Consider the following 21,624-nt stretch of genomic DNA (forward strand, 5'->3'; position numbering starts at 1 on the left):
TATTAATGGCTTTACTGTCAACACACATACGCCAGGTGTTATCCTTTTTTGGCACTAGCAAGGCAGGAACTGCACAAGGACTCATGCTCTCACGAATAAATCCTTTTTCCAGCAGCTCTTCGATCTTCTCCTTCAAGATCATATTTTCCTTTGGGCTCATCTGATAATAGGGAAGATTAGGTAGGCTTGCTCTAGGGACTAAATCAATCTGATGTTGAATATCTCGCATAGGAGGAAGTTGTGCTGGTAAATCCTCAGAAACCAGATCTTCATACTCGCTTAAAATTTCCTGCACTTCTTTTGGAACGTGACTTGAAACAACATTTATCACTATAAGCCCCTTAAGAACAATTGGATACATGAATCCAACTTCTTTAATAATGTCTTCAAACTCGTGGCTATTCCTGGAGATAGCTAGAAAATTTGAACTTCCAATTTATGGTTTTTTTAATTTTCCAGATTGATCAACAGGAGCAAGTGCAATTTTATGAGTACCCTACTCAAAGATAAACACATTATCACGCTCTTTGTGGGTAGCATCAACATCAAACTGCCAAGGCCTTCTAGTAATACATGGCTGGCATCCATATCAATTATATCGCACCAAATCTCATGTTTGTAATGCTTACTAATAGAAAGAGGAACTTTGCATGCTTCTGTCACCTTTACTGATGGTCCTCTCTTCACCCACCCTAACATATAAGGATTCTTATGCTTCTCTGTTGGAAGTTTTAAATAATCAACCAGCTTTTATGACACAAAATTCTCACATCTGCCACCATCTACAATCAATGTGCACACCTTGTTGTCAACAGAACATAAAGAATGAAATATGTGATTCCTCTATCCTTCTTGTTTTGGCGAAAGGAGAGCTCGTTGTAACACCATGCTGAGCACTTCATCTTTTTCAATAGCAGTACGATTCATCATCAAATTAACAACCTCATTATTATCTTCATATGCAAACTCAGCCACTTCATAATCATCATCATAATTTCCACTATGATCATCAGCTTCTTCGGTTCCTTCTACAAGGTTCGCTTGCTTCTGCTTCGGACAGTTATTGGATCGGTGGCCAGGCTGGAAACACTTATAGCAGACATCACTAGTTGCTCTAGCGTATGGGCCATGGTTTGGTCTCTGATTTCGATTCTGATTTATGTCATTATTCTGGCTGCTCTCTCCTCTGTAATTTTTCCCTTTATAATTATTTCTTTGGATTGGCTGGACCTCTTTCTTCTCCTTGTTAGGAACATAAGAATCTGCTGCCTTCCTCGAGTAATTATTGTTGTTGCCATAGTTCATCTTTTTCTTTTTCTGTTCACATTCCTTCAGTTCTTTCTCTAACTGTTGTGCATTCATAGCCATATTTTGAGCCTCATGGATGTCCCAGAAAACTTGTAACCCGATTCTATCTTGTATTGATGTCGTCAATCCATTGACATATCTTGATACCATCTGCCCCTGAGTCTCATTCAACGAATTTCTCTCTGCCAACCATAGGAACTCATGAGTATAATCCTCTACTGCCCTGCTTCCCTGGGTACAATTATGGTAGAGGCAATAGAGATGCTGCTCATAATCTATTGGAAGGAAACGGTCCATCATTAATTGTTTCATCCTACACATGTCCTGACCAATTGTTTGGCCTGCCTCTGTCGTGACCTCTGCAAATTATCCCACCATACAGCTGCACTCCCTTTTAAGCGAAAAGCCGATATCTTAGTCATCCTCTCCTCTGGTACTGATATAATCTCAAAAAATCTCTTTACCTTTACAAGCCAATCTAAAAATCCTTTAACGGATAGATTACAATTAAAATAAGGGATGTCGTCCTTCATCCGATAATCTTCAATGGGTTGTCGATTATTTAGATTAGCAGCAAATGCGTTCTCAGGACGTTCCATCTCCTCCTCAGAATTCGATTCAATCTCCTCCCGTTGACGACGACCATCGCGGTTGCCTCTGCCACCACCACATTGGTTATCTCGTTCATTGTTGTTGTTGTTGTTGTTGTTTCCCATGTTGAGAAGCAATTGCCAAATCTCTTCAACGCTCGTAGCAAGAGCGTCAAACTCTCTCCTGGAAACTGGTTCCCCACCAGGAAAGGGTCGATCATTGTTCGGGTCATTCACCATCGAGCCAAGGCAAACCTGCTCTGATACCAATTGACGCAACAAGAAAATTAACAGCGGGGTCCTCACATTCACCCTTAAAAGTTTATTGGAATCCACAAGAAAATGAGAGAAAATCTCAAAACTGTATTGAATATTTGGAATACAAAGTGAAAGTAAGGCAATGCTTATGTTGTCTATTTATTCTACTTGAAACATGCATGATTAATTATACCTATTGAATGCCATTTAAATCTTAGCGTACAATACTTATGACCTTTTGTCTTCACTATGCACCTATCAATTTATGCTTCAAATTCCCATGTCAAGCGTTCTGCATCAAACTTTTATTTTTTTACTTGTGTTTGAAATTTGAATTGTATAACTTAAATTTTTTCTATATTTGGAATTGAATTGCAATTATATTTATTGAATATATATAAATAAATAAAGTACAACCAAAACATAAACACTTTAAAATTAAAACATATTGTTTCAATTGAAAAAATCAAATGCAAACCAAAATAAAATTAACAACCTGCATGGATAACCAATTGAAAAGACAAAATGCCAACGAAACGAAATTCACAAAGTCCATGCATAATCAATCCATTCATTAACATTAAGGCCAGGCTCCCGTTACCTGCTGCCTGGTTTTTTTTATATATAAAAAAATAATAATAATGCATGTTCAGATGCGACTTTTCATCCCAATCAAGGACATGTATATATAAATAGATAAATGGGACGAACAAAGTGAATATTCTCCCTCAATAAAAACTTGCTTGGGAATTTTCTTGGGGCCATTTAACTAGAAATGGTGTATAATAATTCAATACATTTTATTGCGTGTAATTTATGATCTGACGGCATGAATTATTAATTATTATTATTAAAGAAAATTAAAACTTGGAATAGAATACTATAGCTTTGTTTTTCATGAAATACTATGGATTCGAATGGATTTTTTTTTTTTGGATATGTTAATGATAAATTATTTTTATATGAACTTGTCAATATTAAATGTAGGTATAAATTATTTTTATATGAACTTGTCAATGTATAATGTCGGTATAAATTATCTCTATATAATCTTGTCAATGTTAAATTATCATCATGTAATCTTGTCAAGGTCCAGTATTCATGTAAGTTGTTTTGTCCCATGTTGAATTATAGCATCAATCCTCGAATCTCGAGTCACTCGGCGTTTCAATCTAGAAAAACAGGATTGGGCGTGCTAGGCTGTGTATTTGTATTTGTATTTTTATGTTTTAAAAATATTTTAAAAAAATTTAAAATTTAAAATTTAAAATTTATTTATTTGTATTAAATTAATATTTTTTTTGAGAATTTTAAATTGTTTTGATGTGTTATGTCAAAAATAAATTTTTAAAAATAAAAAAATATTATTTTGATATATTTTTAAAACAAAAAAAAATATTTTAAAAAATAATCACTATCATAATATCAAACTAACTTTATATTTTATTAAAAAAAAGAGGAAAAAAAACAAAAAACAAAAAAAAAATTAAAAAAAATCCTATAACTGACTTATCGTGCACACGATTATATGGACACTTACATACTAGAGCTAACATATCAAAGCCTTTTTTCCTTCGTCTCGATGCCATCCAAAGATTGTGAGGGCGTCCCTCTCCGATGACCGCCGCTGTACATGTGCCAGACATTTTATACACTAGACGTTATAGTTTTGAAATCTGATTCAGTTTAATAATCAGGTCATGGATCAGATAGATTGAGCCGAGTCAATTAAAAAAAAATTATTGCAACAATGTTTACATCAACTTACTAATGAAGTAGCTGTTCTTGATAAGAAATCATCCTGAATAAGAGCAATATATTTATATCAAGGTATTGCCTTTAACATTGAAATAGAGTGATCTAAGTAAATTACAATATTATTACAACGTAGATTTAAAAAATAACATGAAACATCTAGTACTGGCATCCTAATTATTTTCACAAAAATATAGTTGATTATACATGCACACACTCAAGGAATGTTGATTTGTTTTATTTTATTTAGCTGGGAGGCAAGGTACTAACTGCACCATTCATCAACTTATTATGTCCTAAATTTTGCGCATCATACAATACGAAACACAGATCAATTAGATTCTGCAGCAACCATGCATTTAAACTATGAAAGCACCAGTTAAAATGAAATATCCAACACCTCTTTAAACGACAGTTAACTGCAAAGTCTGTATATAACATGATTATTGCGTATTTGATCTGTATATAACATGATTATAATAACAATATAATCAATAGCCTGTGTTTGAAATTGATCCATATATAACATGATTATTGCGTATTTGATGAGCCCTGTGCATTTTGGAGGGCTGTTCAGTAAACTCATATAACATGATTATTACGTACTATCAATGTAAATGATCGATGAGGAGGAAAAGGAGGACGAATGTCCAAATCAAATTGGAAATGGATTATCGCATGAATAGTTACGTAATATTTATCAATAATAAGAGTTGGAAGTATCTGTAGTTGAATATTCTTTAGCGTCAGAGTTAGGAATATTAAACATAAATTATCATAGTATAAACCAACAAAATGTTAGCAATTTATGACAAAAAAATCAGCAATGCAGCCTGCCTCAGACAGGACACTTAAGGGATGATAATATCTTCCGTTTTGCATAACCAGTCTCGTACCATATAATATCTATTGACCAGTTAGGGTTCCTAGTGACCATAATATTAGGTGACGTCTTCTTAAACAAAACCATTCATTATCAAAGAATAGAATGTCAAAAATCCATTCTTTTCCATGATTAATTTTTAAAGCCTAAACATTATTTTAATAAATTTATTTATTAAAAAAACAATCTAACTACAAAATCCAAAAAAATAAATTAATCAAGTACAAACTTAAAGGGACATGAGCACAGGTGATTAAAATTTGAGCCCACATACGTAACAACATTTCAAGCCTAGGCTTTTATGCCTATGGTTTTTTTTTAAAAAAAAATGATACGTTGTAAGATTTTAAAATAAAAAAGGTGATTAGTTGTATATCGTGTTGTCCATTTAAAACTAGAAAATCAGGGTAAAAGTTTTTGGACTAAAAATTCATATTTCAATCATTTTTTAAAAAAATAAAATCAAAAAATAATCACATGAATCTCTAAAACTCTATTTCTAATAACAAAATATATTTTAATTGGTTTAAAAACTCAAAATAAAATCAAATATATTTAGGTGTCTTAATTGAAATAGCTATTAGAGCTTCTAAATTATTATCAATTTTAATAATAAATCGGTGTTTAAGATAAAGTTTTAGTAAAATTATGTATTTCTAAAATAGAAAGTATAAAGAGGACATATCTCCAAAAATAATATTTTTTTTATTTTTATCTTTAAAATATCATTGTAAAAAACTCATAATTCCAAAAATCATCCAACTAAGCTTTGAAAGAATAAAAGTGGTTATTATCATAGTTTTAAAACTCAATTGGGTCATAGATCAAAAGGGTCAACCCTGGTTGACCTTAATATTTTTTAAGAAAAATAGATCAAAACAACATTATGTTGACCAAAAATATTCAAAAGAAAAGTCAATGGGTTTTTTACCTGGGTTTTGACAGGATTTTACCGTGAGTTGCGGGGTGACCAAGGTTTTTGATCGGGTCAAAATGGGTCAATCCATCTTATTTTTTAAAAAAAACTCATATTAGTTCAAGCCTTAGGTAGACTACAAAAGAAATATTAAGATCTTCACATTATAAGAAAAGCTAAATGATGTGGGTAAAGCACTTTAAACTTTCCTCACAAAACATTGTGGATTGCTATAGTGTTTCCCCACATTGTTTTTTTATACATGGTTTTTTTTGTTATGATTTTTTCAAAATTATTTTTGTTGATTTTATATTTTAATACTAAAATGGTTGAGAATTTAGTTTTGTAATTTTTTTTCCTTTTATTTCTCTTTCTATGAGGTTAGCGAGGTTAGTGTGGTTTGCGGATTTGTCAAGGTAATTCATGTTGCTCCAGTTTATTGTTGTGGTGTTTTTTTCTTATGATATGGGGAAAACACTGTAGCTTTCCTCACAAAATACTGTGGATTGTTATAATGTTTCCCCAAATTGTTTTTTTTTACACGGTTTTTTTTGTTATGATTTTTTTAAAAAAAAAAATTTGTCGATTTTTTTTTTTTAATATTGATATGGTTGAAAATTTAGATTTGTAATTTTTTTCTTTTTCTTTTTTTTTTCTTTTTATTGGTTTGTCGGTTTGTCAAGGTAACTCAGATTGCCCTAGTTTATGGATGTGGTGTGTTTTTTTTAATTGAACTCGATTTTTTTTATAGTCTATTTTTTTCTCATATTATTAAAAAAATAATTTTAGAGAAAAAAAATGTTAATAAACTTTATGAAGTAACAAAATTAAAGAATGTGGGGGAAACCATTGTTCACCCAACCTATTGCACTATGGATTATAATAGTAATCCATAGTGTTTTGCTTTATTTTTCTTTTTCTTTTTTTTCTTTTTGAATTTTTTATATGATTTGTTTTAAAATCTATTTTTGTCGATTTCATCTTTTAAAATTGAGATTGTTGAGAATTTAGCTTCGTAATTTGCTTCTTTTTTATTTTGACATTATATGAGGTTAACATGTTTACAGGTTTACCAAGGTAACCCAGGTTACCTCGATTTACGAGTTTGGTGAGTTGTTTTTTTAATTGAACTGGACTTTTTTTATAGTCTATTTTTTCCCATATAGTTTTAACAAATAGTTTTAGAGAAAAGTCATGTTATTAAATTTTATAAAATAACAAAAATTAAAGGTTATGAGGAAACCATTATTCACCAACATATATTGCACTGTGAATGACAATAGTAATCCACAATGTTTTACTTACTTTCTTTTTTCTTTATGTTTTTTGAATTTTTGTTACAATTGTTTTTCAAATTTATTTTTATCAATTTCATATTTTAATATTGGGATGATTGAGAATTTAACTTCATAATTTATTTCCTTTTATTTTACCTTTCTATAAGGTTAGCATGGTTTGTAAGTTTACCAGTGTAACACGGGTTGCCCTGATTTTTGAGTTTGGTGGAGTGTTTTTTTTTAATTAAACTTGACTTTTTTATCATCTATTATTTTCTCATATAGTTAAAATAAATAGTTTCGGAAAAAAAGTTATGTTATTAAAATTTATAAAATTCATAGACCTATTCACAGTTTGGCTAGTTAATTTGGTTCACGGATCTGGCAAGTTGGACCTTTTAAAATTATTTTTTTAATCCTTAGATTTGGGTTAATTGGGAATGTAATTTCAGAATTAGTATTGTTTGGCCTTTTTATGGAGTTATCGTGATCTAAAAAAAATCTCGGTATTGAGTTGATATTTGTTTTCATAATCATCTATTTTTGTTATCATATAGTTAAATAAAAAATAGATTAAAAAAAACAAATTATATGATATCAGTGGAGTCTATAACTCAGTTCAAAGGTTTGACGTACTAACCCGACTTACTCAATTCACAAGTTTGACGAGTTTACCCACCGATATGATATGTTTTTTTTTGTTTTTGGTCTTTAATTGTTTTTCATTTTTTTTATTTCATCATTTAATATATATTGGATTGGTTAGGAACAAAACTGCATTATTAATTTTTATTTGCTTTCAAGGGATAATTGTCTCAAATAAGTATCTTTTTAGGTTAGTGCTCAATTTTATAAGCATTTTTTTTATCATATAATTAAATAAAAAATTATAAAAAAAGTTATTAAACTCAATAGAGTCCATCACTCGGGTCGCGGAGGGTCAAGATTGATCATTATCTCAATATTTTTTAAAATATTATCATCTTGAAGTTTTTTTAAAAGCTAAGTTATGTTTTTATCGATCATCAATGTTGCATTTAAACCTATAAAATTGATCGATTTAAGGCGAGCTAGCTTCTATACGGTTTAATTAAAAACTTGAGTTAGACAAAGAGTTGAGTCGAGAGGTTTTAAAATTAACATATTTGATCAAGTTTAATAATACTATTAAAAAATTATCCATGTTCTTGATATTTTTTTTACATTAAAAAAAAATATTGATTCAACCCGTGATAGAGCGCGGGACAATATAAGTATATTAAGACACAAAAAGCAGTCCAATATGGACTCTAGTATACGGCGCTGTTTGTTTTTAAGTTTCAAATGCGCTTTTGAAAAAAATTGAATTTATTTTCTTTCTTTCAAAGAAAAAATGATTTTTAAAAAATAAAAATTTTTTGTTTTGATGCATTTTCGAGCGAAAAACATTTTGAAAAACAACTACTACCACTCTCTCAAATACCCTCAAAGAGGGACAATGAACTTACCATTTCCTCATATGTTTTGGTCTTGATACATATTAGTTGATGTGATGGTTTGAGGTAAAACAACTCACAAGTCTTGTCATAACCCAATTTTTGACCATTTTATTTTAATTATTATTATTATTTTATTTACTGAAAAAAAAATGATGATGATGAAAAAATAATAATAATAATGATGGAAAAAACAAGTAAAATGAAATAAATGAAGAATGAATTAAAATTTGGGTTAAGGGCAAAATGATTGAAAGTTTTGGGGTTTAATTAAACTTTGAAATTAATCTAATTAAGCTTGAAATTAATTTAATTAATCCAAATAAGGGTTTAATTGGAGGATTGATAAATTTTTAGACTTAATTAAGCTTGAAATTAATTTAATTCATCCAATCAAGGGTTTAATTGGAGAATTGATAAGTTTTGAGACTTAATTAAGCTTGGAATTAATTTAATTAATCCAATCAGGGGCTTAATTGGACAATTGATAAGTTTTAGACTTAATTAGACTTTGGATTTAATTAAATTAATTAAATCAGGGACTTAATTGACGAAATATTAAAGTTTGGGGTCAAAATTACAAAATTAAAATCCAAGGATCACATTGAAAATGGCGCGCAAATGCAGGGGGCCAATTACAGTTTGAACTAGGGGCTTAATTACAAAACGTTTAAAACTTCAAGGGCCAAAACGCAAATAATCGTTAAACTTCAAAACGACGCCGTCTGTGGATACGTTGTTCATCTTCTGCAACGGACGCCCGCCGCTGCCATCGCTGCCATTACACCTGCAATCAATGGTTGGAAGAAACGGATTGTTCTCTGGCTATAAAAGCCAGAGAATGAAAGGTCACAAGGGAGGGGGGGTGAAAAAGGAAGAACCCGAAGACGAAAAAAAGACAGTAGAGAGAGGGACAGAACCGAGGGTGGGGAAAGGAAGAAAAAAAGAGGGGAGAGAGAAGGAGTAACGAAACCAGAAGCGAGAAACACAAAGATACCAGCCAAATTTTTAAGCCTTTTTTAGAACCCTACGACAGAAGTAAACCTTTCCCTCACCATTACCGGCCTAAAACCACGAAACTAGAAACAAGCCAAAAGAGAGAGAAACGGTGTTCTGAAAACAGAGCATAACACAAAAACGAAGAAAATTAAGCCGAAACAGAGACGCAGGAAGGGAATACAACGGGGAAAACAAGCAGAAGGAGTAAAAGGAAATTCGGACCAGAAATACCGCCTTCAGCAATCTCGCGCAAACCCTCTGCAAACGCACCAGGTACGTCTTCTGCTCTGTTTCTCCCGCTTTTCTTTACTTCATTCTCGCTGTTTTTTTTTAATTCAGTAACAAGGGCCATGCACGCGTGATTTAGATCATGCGTGCCTTGTATGGCCCAGCCGGGTCACTGGCTTGAGCCAGTGACTGGGCTGGGCTGGCTGGGTCTAGCCCAGCCCATGTGGGCTGAGCTGGACCCAGCCCCAAAAATAATAAAAAAATATAAAAAAATTATAAAAAGTATAAAAAATAGGAGAAATAGAAAAATAGAAAAATATGTGTATGCATGATTAAAAATAATATAAGTTTACTGGTTTATTCACCAACGCCAGAATCGGGAATAAAATACTGGTTTAAGTTTATATTATTTTTATTCGTTATATTTTTTTATTTAGAAAAAATATATGTGCATGTATGAAAAATAAATTTATTTTTATTTATTTATTTACTGACGCCAGAGTCAGGAATAAAAACACTGATTTAATTATTCCCTTTGTTTTTTTATTTAAATACATAAAAAATAGAAAAATATGTGAATGCGTAAATTTAGCTTATTTGTTTATTCACTAGCGTTAGAGTCAGGAATAAAAAAATATTAATCTAAATTTATTTTATAGCTACGCAATAGTTACCAACGCCAGAGTTGGAATTATCCGTAGTTGAACATTCATTGACGCTAGAGTCAGGAATATTGTGAATAAATCATTAGAACGTAAACCAATAAAGATTTAGCAATTTAAGACAAAAACAACAATGCAGTTTGCCTTAGGCAGAACGTTTAAGGGGTGATAATATCTTCCCTTTTACGTAACCAGTCCCGAACTATAGAATCTCTGTTGACCAGTTAGGGTTCCTAGTGACCATAATACTAGGTGGCGACTCCTAAAACAAGACCTTTTCCCCTTAAAGAACAAGATGCCAGAAATCTGTTCTTTCCATGTAAATATTTTATTTTTTAGGGCTGCCGTGATGTCGGGTGCGACAAGTCTATTTATAACTTCTCATTATACTATATTTTAAAACGTGAGGAAAAATCATTATGTCGTTATTGTGTATATAGAGTGTTTGCATTGTGGATCACACTGTAGATGTTCAGAAGACCATGGGAGACGTTGCCTTTTCTATTTTTTTATTTCAAAAGCTGATGAAGTGTGTTGGGTCAAGGCATGACTGCCAAACTTATTTAAAAAAAACAAATTAAAAAATTTTAAAAAAATTAATTAGTATTTTTGTTTAAGAACTTCAAGAGTAGTTTAATTTTTTATATATAAAAAAAATAGAAAATTTTTATATAAAAAAATTATTTAAAACACTTCATGGGTAGTTTAAATATTTTTTTAAAATAAAAAAACAATTATAAAACAAATTAATTAGCATTTTTGTTTAGAATACTTCAAGGGTAGTTTAAATATTTGTTTTTATAAGAAATAGCAATAATTTATAAAAAAAATATTATTTAGGATACTTCAAGGGTAGTTGAAATATTTTTTAAAAAATAAAAAACTTAATTAGCATTTTTTATTAGGATACATCAAGAGCAGTTTAAATGTATTTTTGTTAACAAATAGAAAAAAAATTATAAAAACAATTAATTAGCATTTCTGTTTATGATACTTCAAATGTAGTTTAAATGTTTTTTTATATAAAAAATAGAAAATATTTATAAAAATAATTATTTAGGATACTTCAAAGATAGTTTTAATGTTTTTTTAAAAAATAGTATAAAAAATATTAATTAACATTTCACACCCACGGGGACATGGATCTTCCATTACTCATTTGTGCCCGTGAAAGAAAAAAGACTTCTAATACCGACCCCTCCTTACTCAACAGCCCCTTCTATTTATGATACTTCAAAGATAATTTTAATATTTTTATAGAAAAATTATAAAAAATATTAATTAGCATTTCTATTTATGATACTTCAAAGGTAGTTTAAATTTTTTATATAAAAAATAAAAAACCGATTATAAAAAACATTAATTAGTATTTCAATTTAGGATACTACAAGGTTAGTTTAAATTTTTTTTATAACAAATAAAAACAATTAATTAGGATTTCTGTTTATGATACTTCAAGGGTAGTTTAAATGTTTGTTGTTTATAAAAAATAAAAAAACTTATAAAAATATTATTTAGGATACTTCAAGGCTAGATTAAATGTTTTTTTTTAAATTAAAAATTAAAAACAATTATTAACATTTCTATTTATACTTCAAGAGTAGTTTAAATATTTTTTTTATAAAACAATAAAAATTTCAATAAAAACATTAATTAGGATTTCTGTTTAGAATACATCAATGGTAATTTAAATGCTATTTTTTATAGAAAAAAATAGATAACAATGATAAAAAAATAATTAATAGCATTTATGTTTAAGAAATTTCAAGAGTAGTTTAAATGTTTTTTTTATAAAAAATAGAAAACAATTATAAAAAAAACTATTTAGGATACTTCAAGGATAGTTTTAGTATTTTTTTATAGAAACAATAAAAAAAAATTATAAAAATAATTAATTAGTATTTCTATTTAGGATACTTCAAGGGTAGTTTAAATGTTTTTTCTAAAAATATAAAAATATTATTTAGGATACTTCAAGGGTAGTTTATATATTTTTTTATAAAAAAAATAAAAAAAAATTATAAAAAAATAATACTTCAAGGGTAGTTTAAATGTTTTTTTATAAAAAATAATAAAAAGATTTTGAAAATAATTAATTATGATTTCTATTTAGGATACTTGAAGAGTAGTTTAAATTGTTTTATAAAAATAGAAATAATTATTAAAAAAAATTACGATACTTAGAGGATAGTTTAAATATTTTTTTATAGAAACAAATTATAAAAAAATTAATTAGCATTTTTGTTTATGATATTTCAATGGTATTTTAAATGTTTTTTATAAAAAAAATAAAAACTATTATTTAGGATAGTTTTAAAGTTTTATTTAGAGAAGTATAAAACATTTATAAAAAAAATTAATTATTATTTATGTTTAGGATACTTTAGGGGTAATTTAAAAGTTTTTCTTATAACAAATAAAAAAAACTATAACAAAGAGACTCAAGTCTCTTGGTTCTGGTATAGCCGCCAGACCCAAGTCTCTTGGGCGTGGCTTAGCTACGAGGCCCAATTGGCTTGGGTCTGGCATGGCCGCCTGACTGAAGTCTTTTAAGTTTGCCATACCGTTAGATCCAAGTCTCTTGAGTTTGGCTTGGTTACCAAACCCAAGAAACTTAAAATATTCTCTACACACTTAATATTTTTTTACATTTGTAAAAAATTGTTAATGACCCGTTGCGGAGCGCATGCCAATATGCTAGTTAGATTAATGTTCGTGATATGTTATAGGTTTAATTAAATTTTGTTTACATGAAAAAATATTTGTTAATGTGTTCTTTAACAAAAAAAAATAATTAAATTTTATGAAGATTGATCTGATTGATTTTGCAAGTTCAAAAACAACTCAGACGATCAATAAAAACATAATTTGACTGGAAAAAAATCAAGATGAAATCTTTTTTTTTTAATATTGAAATGACAACACATTAAACTTATTCGGATCAATTCGAATTAACCTTCCAAATTCACTATCCAGATCATGAGACCTTAATAACTCTATAAAAAGCAAATAAAAAATAATATCAAATCATATTATTAATCAACATAGTATTGAATAATAAAATTAAAAACAAAATTCAACTAAAAAACTGAGTTGAGTCAACCTGTTAAACCTGAGTCATAAGACCTAAAGAACTCTATAGAAAGCAAATTAAGATAAATTATGAAGCACAATCTCATTCAAAACCAATGTTGAACGATGAAATAAAAAATCAATTAAAAAATGACATAAAAAACACCTAAGTTAACTCGAGTTAACCAATCAAACCTATGACTTGGGTCATGAGATTGAGATAACTTCATAGAATGCGAACCGAAACAAGTTATGAAGTCTAATTCCCAATGAACTAAATATTGAAGGATAAAATTGAAAACAAATCAACTAAAAAATGACAAAAAAATCTCAAGTCAACCGGCCTATCTTGGGACCTAAGTCATAAGACTATTATAACCCCATAGAAAGTAAATAAAAAAATTATAAATCTCAATTCTCAATTAATCCAATGTTGAAGGATTCAATTAAAAAAAAAAATAGCTCAAGTCAACCTAAGTTAACATGTCAAACTTAGGTCAGAAGATCGGGATAACTCTATAGAAAGCAAATCGAGAAATATTATAAAGTCCAATTCTCAATCAACCCAATGTAGAAGGGTTAAATTGAAGAAAAAAAATATTCAACTAAAAAAATAACAAAAAAAAACCCGAGTCAACGTAGCTAACCCACAAAACTTATGACTAAGGTCATGAGACTGTGATAACTCTATAGAAAGCAAATCAAAAAACAATTATAAAGCTCAATTTCCGATCAACTCAATATTGAAGGATGAAGTTAAGAAAAAAAATAATTAAAAAAAGAAAAGAAAAATAATCCAAGTCAACATGGCTAACCCGTAAAACTTGCAACACGGGTCATGAGACTGAAATAACTCTATAGAAAGAAAATTGAAATAGATTATGAAGTTCAATATCAGTAAACTCAGTGTTGGGGGATGAAATTAAAAAAAAAATTAAGTTTAAACTTTAAAAAAGAAATACTGAGAAATTTTGAAGACCAAGGTAAAAAAGGCTTTGGCATTTAATTGTTCATTGCTACAATGAAATGCCAAAGCCTTTTAGTATATTAACTACATATATGTCTTGCCCTACCCTACGAACCGGGTTAATTTTTTACCAACATAAAAAATAATGTTCATGCAATATCAACTTTTTAAAAGGAGTAACAAAAATCTAAGAATTTAGAAAATGAAAAGAGATTGCACGTGCTATCAAAGCAATGACTCAAAAAGCATACAAAAACAAAACTCCATGAAATGGGCATCTCATGCTTATTCTCACGCAATTAATTTAATTTAATTAAAAAATAAAATTCTTTTTCAAAATGCTAGATTCAACAAAGGTAAAAAAAAATCCGAGCTACTTTCAAAACCATAGAAAAATCTCATAGAAAGTGTAACAAAATACCAAAATATTGGTAGATGAAACTGGGAAAAAATGAACTTAAAAAAAAAAGGAAAAAACCAAGCAAACTTGGGTAAATCTTATAAAGCCAAGTTAATCTATTAAATTCATAACCAGTTAAATTATAAACATGGGCTCAACTAAAAAGCTCAACATCTGCCCAATAAAATGCCGGAGGATGAAATCAATAAATTTAGTTTATTTAAAATACAAAATTCCTTAAAAATCTAAATTTAACAAAGATAAAAAGAAAATAAACTTGAGGCAACCCTTGTTATGTTAAAAAGAAAGATAAATCCCATATAAAGTGAATAAAAAGAATGTTGGAGGATGAAATTGTAAAAAAAAAAGGACCAATTTCAAAAACCATCTCAATAAAACAAATAGTAATTAAAAGAATGATAATCAAATCTGACAAATAAAAAAAATCTATTGTAAATAAAATTAAAAAATATATTTAATTTCATAAATTATTTTAAATAAAACAATTGTTATAAGGAGAATAGGGACATGATTTTAAGAATAACAAACCTCAGGGGTTGATTTAATTTTCTTGAAAGCTAACATGAAAATCGAGTAGAAAAAAAGAGGAAAAGAAAGAAAACAGAAGGCCACACATGTCAAACCGGTAACTATTTTTCCACATGAGTCGCTTGTATGTAGAGAGGATGCCAAAACTATTCGACCACTATTCTAGAAGCAAGGTTTTGGCCACAAGACAGTGTCGCATGTGCCATTTGGACTTGGCAGATATTGTTAATGCAATTCCAATTTATTTTTTTTATTTGATCACCCTGCTCCCCTAATTAATGACACTCAATAACTATTGTCATAATCCAATTTTATATTCCTATTTTATTAAAAACAAATATAAAATGAAAAAATGAGGAATAAATTGAAATTTGGGCAAAGACAATATAAATTGGAAGCTTGGACACTCAATTGAACTTGGAATTGTTTAATTAAAGGAATCTGGGACCTAATTGTTAAATGTCAGAAGTTTAGGGGCCAAGTTGAAAAGGGCCATTTCAAGAAAACGGCGCCGTTTCTGGATCCACTATTCTCCATCTTCTTCCTCGCCCAAGAGAGACCGGTTCAGCAGGAAATCTGTAACTGCAGATCGTGGGGCACGAAGAAGTCCAAGTCCCCAGTTTTTATGGCTCACTCCCAAGATCATTACCACGTTCTCTGGCTTTATAAAAGCTAGAGAAAGAACAAACAGGAGGGGGGCAGATCACGAAACGAAACAAAAAAAAAAGAGGACGAGTGGAAGACGAATAACACAGGGGAAGAAAAAAAGAGAAAAAACATAGAAACAAGGGGCAGGGGAGAAAAACAGGGATTACACAGAGAAGGAGAGAAAGGCAGAGGAGAGTCACAGATCAGCCCTGCCATTGTCTTCGTCCCTGCAGAAAAAGAACGACACTGAACCAAAGACTATTGACAACCGGCATCACCATTATCTACTGTCCTTCATCTCAAAACCAGAGGAGACAGAACGCAATCAAAGAAAGAAGCAGAGGAAAGTCACCGAGACCGTTGCTACTGCCTTCGGCGTTTCCAGAACCAGGAGAGAGAGCAAAAGAAAAGCAAATATACAGAGAATAGAAGGAAAGAAAAGTAGAGGAGCAACACAACACAGAGACGAGTATTGGCTCTGCCGTTGCCTTCGTCCCTGCAGACAAAGAAAGACCCAGAATCAGTCAAAACAAATTCACAGAAAGCCGGTATATTCATCATCTCCTTAGCTCCTTCATCATCTAAAAAGCTGCTAAGAAAACGAAAACAGTGAGCATAAAGAGAGGAGACGGCGAGCAGGGGGGCTTACAGCGAGAGAGAGACCAAAAACGGAGAGAATTCGGGGGCGAAGGAAATAGAGGAATAAACTCAGACAGAAAGACAAGGAAAGCAAAAGGAAAAAAGCAAGCAGAAAACACATAGACTAACATCAACTTCATCGTCGTCTTCATCGCCTCCAGCAGATCAGGTAAGCAATCTTTCTCCTCCCGCTTTGCTTCATTCTCCAAATAATTAGCACATTGCACTGTTCAAGTAAATTTTAATTCACTTGAACAGTGAGCAACACGCGTCAATTAGCTCACGCTTGTTGCTTTGCCCAGCCGGGTCACTGGCCAGTGGCCGGGCCGGGTCGGCTGGGTCTGTCCAATCTATATGGGTTGAGTTGGGCCCGGCCTCAAATAAAAAATAAAAAATAAAAATTGTGTATACGTAAAAATAAATTTATTTAATTTGTTTATTTACTGACGCCAGAATCAGGAATTAAAAAAAATACTGATTTAAATTTATTTTGTTTTTATAGCTACGTAATATTTTATTTGTTCATTCACTTGCGCCAGAGTCAGGAATATTACACGCAAACCACCATAGCATAAACCAACAAAATGTTAGCAATTTATGACAAAACCAGCAATGCATCTTACCTCAGGCAGGACGTTTAAGGGGTGATAATATCTTTTCTTTTGCGTAAGCAGTCTCGTACTATAGAATCTCTGCTAACCAGTTAGGGTTCCTAGTGATCATAATAGTAGGTGACGACTCCTTAAATAAGACTATTCATCATTAAAGAACAAAATGCCAGAAATCTATTCTTTTCATCGAAATATTTTTAAGGTCGCGATGTCAGATACTACAACTATTAAATAACAAAATGTAAAAGATTAAAAAACATCTAAATCAAAGACAAAGCTTTTTAAATTTCAAGGGTAATGAAATAACTTAACTGAATGAAAATTAAGTCAAAAACTAAAATGTCCCTTGATCAAAATTTAATGTTTTTGCTTTCAGGAATAATAAAATAATTACATGTAATAGAAATATAAAAAACTTATTTAACTTTATTCGTTCTTGTAATGATTGATAGATGCTATGAGACTTCCATGTACTTAAAACAAAATTAAATGATTTTGTCAACTAAAAACAAAATATTAATTTTACTATTGAAATCCACGAAGAGTTTTCCTTTTATTTAAAATAAAAAATATTTTTTTTTCAGTGTATACAATGAATCTGTGAGGTATCTTAGCTTTCGTTATAAAGATTGAAAGAACATAGATCAATCACAATGGCTTTATCCGGCTTCCTAATTCTATCAGTCCCCGTTTTCCTCTTGTTTCTTCTGATCAAGAGAAACAAAACCACTAAAAAAGCCTGTTTGCCTCCTGGTCCTGATGGTCTTCCCTTCATAGGTAACTTACACCAGCTTGGCAATTCCAACCTTCATCAGTATCTATGGAAACTCTCTCAAAAACATGGCCCCCTCATGTACTTGAGGCTAGGATTCAAGCCAGCCCTGATAGTCTCTTCAGCTAAAATGGCTAGAGAGATATTGAAAACTCATGACCTCGAATTTTGTAGCAGGCCTGCCTTGACTGCCACGAAAAAAATGACCTACAATGGCTTAGACTTGGCTTTCGCACCATATGGAGCTTATTGGAGGGAGGTGAAAAAAATATGTGTCGTTCGTGTCTTTAGCTCAATTCGAGCACAAAGTTTCCGTCCCATTAGAGAAGATGAGGTTTCTCGTATGATTGAAAACATATCCAAATCAGCTCTTGCTTCTAAACCATTCAACTTGACTGAAGAATTGGTTTCTCTCACAAGCACCACAATATGCAGAGTTGCCTTTGGAAAAAGGTATGAAATTGGAGGAAGCGATAAAAATAGCTTCCTAGAGTTGCTTGACGAATCCCAGGCTATGGCTTCAAGCTTTTTCCTTTCGGATTATTTTCCTTGCTTGGGCTGGCTCGTCGATAAACTAACCGGACTGTCCTATCGTCTGGAAAAGAGTTTCAAAGAATTTGATGCTTTCTACAAAGGAATCATTGATGACAATATTGATCCAAATAGGCCTAAGCCCGAGAGGGAGGATACTATACTTGATTTTTTGCTTCAGATACACAAGGAGGGTTCATTTAAAGTTCAGCTAACCCTGGATCACATCAAAGCAATTCTAACGGTAATCTAATAAGTTCTAAACTCAAGTAATTTCATCTTGAATTCAATGTTCATTACTTTTTTTTATTCTCAATTCCAAGTAATGACTGTTATACAGTACAATGTTCCAATTTCTAAGTCCTCGATTTAGATTCCATTTAGATTCAAACGAGGGAAAGAATATTTTTGTGAGGTAAAAAAAAAATTATCCGTTAATGTGCACCTAAAACTAAGTAGACCACCGATTGAAAAAGAAATCGGGCTTGTATAAACTTGATCGGGCTTGCTAGGTTGATCTGAGATTTGGTTAGGTTGGATTTTAAAAATACAAAGTGATAGTTGACGTGGTCAAATTAGATTACCGAATAATTCACCTCATGATTCAATCAGCTTTATCAAGGCTATATTAAACTTAAAATAATTTAAAATTATATTATTTTAATTTATCATGCCATGAGGTGCGCCAGGTTTAATAATCTTGTGTAAAACTTGTTCTGAGTGAATAATACAGAAAGAAATAATATATACTTTTGTAGTATTATTCTCCGTTTAATTTTCTTTTGCGTCCTTGCAGGACATATTTCTTGCGGGGACAGACACAGGTGCAGTTACTGTAATTTGGGCCATGACCTTTCTAATGAAGAATCCTAAAGCAATGCGAAAAGCTCAAGAAGAAGTTAGAAATTTATTTGGTAATAAAGGTTTTGTGCATGAAGATGATGTTCAACAATTGCCTTACCTGAAAGCTGTGGTTAAAGAGACCATGAGATTGCAACCACCAGCACCACTACTACTCCCAAGAGAAACAACCAAGCAGTGTTACGTAGGTGGGTACGAAATACCAGCCAAGACCGTAGTTTACGTGAGTGCTTGGGCTGTTGGAAGGGACCCGGAAGCTTGGGAGAACCCATATGAGTTCAATCCTGATAGATTCTTGGGCAGTTCCATTGATCTGAAAGGAAATGATTTTGAGCTTATACCATTTGGTGCTGGTCGAAGAATTTGTCCTGGGATATTTATTGCACTCGCCACTGTGGAGCTTTCACTTGCGAATCTTCTTCATAAATTTGACTGGGAAATGCCATCTGGGGTGGAAGATATAGACATGGATGATGTGCTACCCGGTATTGTTCCTCATATGAGGGATGCTCTCTGCCTTGTGCCTAAGCTTGTGTGTGATGGGGAAATGGGGCATGCATAAAGGCACCGCAGCTCATGATTATTAGCTATTTCCCTTTGTTCGATATGGGCTTGCTACAATAAAGAATGGAGCATCATCCAGACATGTATTAATGAAAGATCCATTATTAGATTAAGTATGGCACTTGATACAATAAAAAGCATTACGGCTTGTATTTAATTAAGATCTATATCTTGGACGGCATATATTCATTATGCATCGGCCAGAATTTATAAATAAACAAAGCATTACGGCTTTCTACTGTTTGATATCCGGAGCATAAATTCATATTAAAAACTCTCTTTTCCTTTTAATTTAAAATTAAATTAATATATTCGTTGTGTTCTCTACCTTGTATGTGATTGGCAATTTTGCATGATTTGAATGCAAGCTCCGTCACTAGATCGAGTAGATATAATAATAATATTCGTCGCTGTATCGTGCTGCCTTTCCAGCTAATGCACATGAGATCACTTGAAGAAATAGACTGACAAATTAGCTGAAGGTACCATGACGATTTGATGATGGAATTTCATTCTATATAAAGATTTTGGTACAAGGTTTTTACGCTCAGGCTCCCCACTGCCTGCAGAGTAATAATAAATAACCACGTCAAATTCCAACCGCTCATCATCACTGGTGAGTCACACAAGTGAGGAACTATAGAACTGCTCATAAGTAAGCCCATACCAGGCAGAATTCTGGTTTCCAAAACTACTTATTGACATCTGCTCCTAACAGATGCAGAGGCTTCGTTCTTCATTTTTCTTTTTTGAGAAAGAGGTAGAGGATTTACCAATGAGAAAATGAATCAATAAAAGTACGTTTAACATTTAGCATACCTTCACCAGAAGCTTTGCCATCATAGACATCAAGCTGTTAAGACCACAGGTGCTAGACATGAGTATTCCTGTACAAATCAAACAGCACACAGACACACACTTATACCCTCTCACCCACACAGATATTTACCCGCACACCAACTCCTATAATGCAATATGTAAAGAACCACGAAATATCCAAAAAAACACAGAAACTTCAGAGGGAGCCAATTGTCACTGCCCGGGATTCATGACTAAGATATCCAATACGGATACTCTGTGTTTTGGACATAAAAACAGTCCTGCAGTGACATTGTGACAATCACGGGAACCAATTTATCTTTTTAAGACAATTGCCTAAAAACATGAGCAGTTTGTAGCTCCAAACATGCATCTTGTTTCCACTTTCCACCAAATAGACATTTTTTTTTATAGAAAACACAGTTATATTTTTGTTGCAACCATACGATGGTTTTATTTTATTGATGACATAAGATAATGAGCAAACAACACTATCAAACCATACATTTGAAACAGAGACTGAATCACTGAACCTAATGGCACAGAAAGAGCACTCAGCTTGGAATCCCAGGCAGACTATAATTCTAATCTTATTACCTGATCAAGTCGATGACCAACTATGACCATGGAATAGCCCATGCCACATGCAACATGATTTCAATGGATTTTAATCATACGGTTTTGGTTTAGAACCGAAACCTATTTGACAAAATCATGATGTTTTAGTAATAATTGAAGTAATTGGATGCTAGATTATAAATCCTTGTATGATTTCCAACATGTGTATGCCTTCGTTGTGATCAAATCTGATCCGATTTGGAACCCACATTACTGGGTTCA

General features: G+C 31.5%; 1 protein-coding gene across 1 annotated transcript; it reads left to right on the top strand.

Moving 5' to 3' along the window:
* Positions 1–17,890: 17,890 nt before the first annotated feature.
* On the top strand, positions 17,891–20,148 carry LOC133691972 (cytochrome P450 83B1-like). The gene is made up of 2 exons (XM_062112604.1): positions 17,891–18,784; positions 19,337–20,148. The coding sequence occupies exons 1-2, from the start codon at positions 17,891–17,893 to the stop codon at positions 19,961–19,963; spliced, it is 1,521 nt and encodes a 506-aa protein (XP_061968588.1). The 3' UTR covers positions 19,964–20,148.
* Positions 20,149–21,624: the final 1,476 nt, after the last annotated feature.

Source organism: Populus nigra, chromosome 4, assembly GCF_951802175.1.
Source record: "Populus nigra chromosome 4, ddPopNigr1.1, whole genome shotgun sequence".
NCBI classification, from domain to species: domain Eukaryota; kingdom Viridiplantae; phylum Streptophyta; class Magnoliopsida; order Malpighiales; family Salicaceae; genus Populus; species Populus nigra.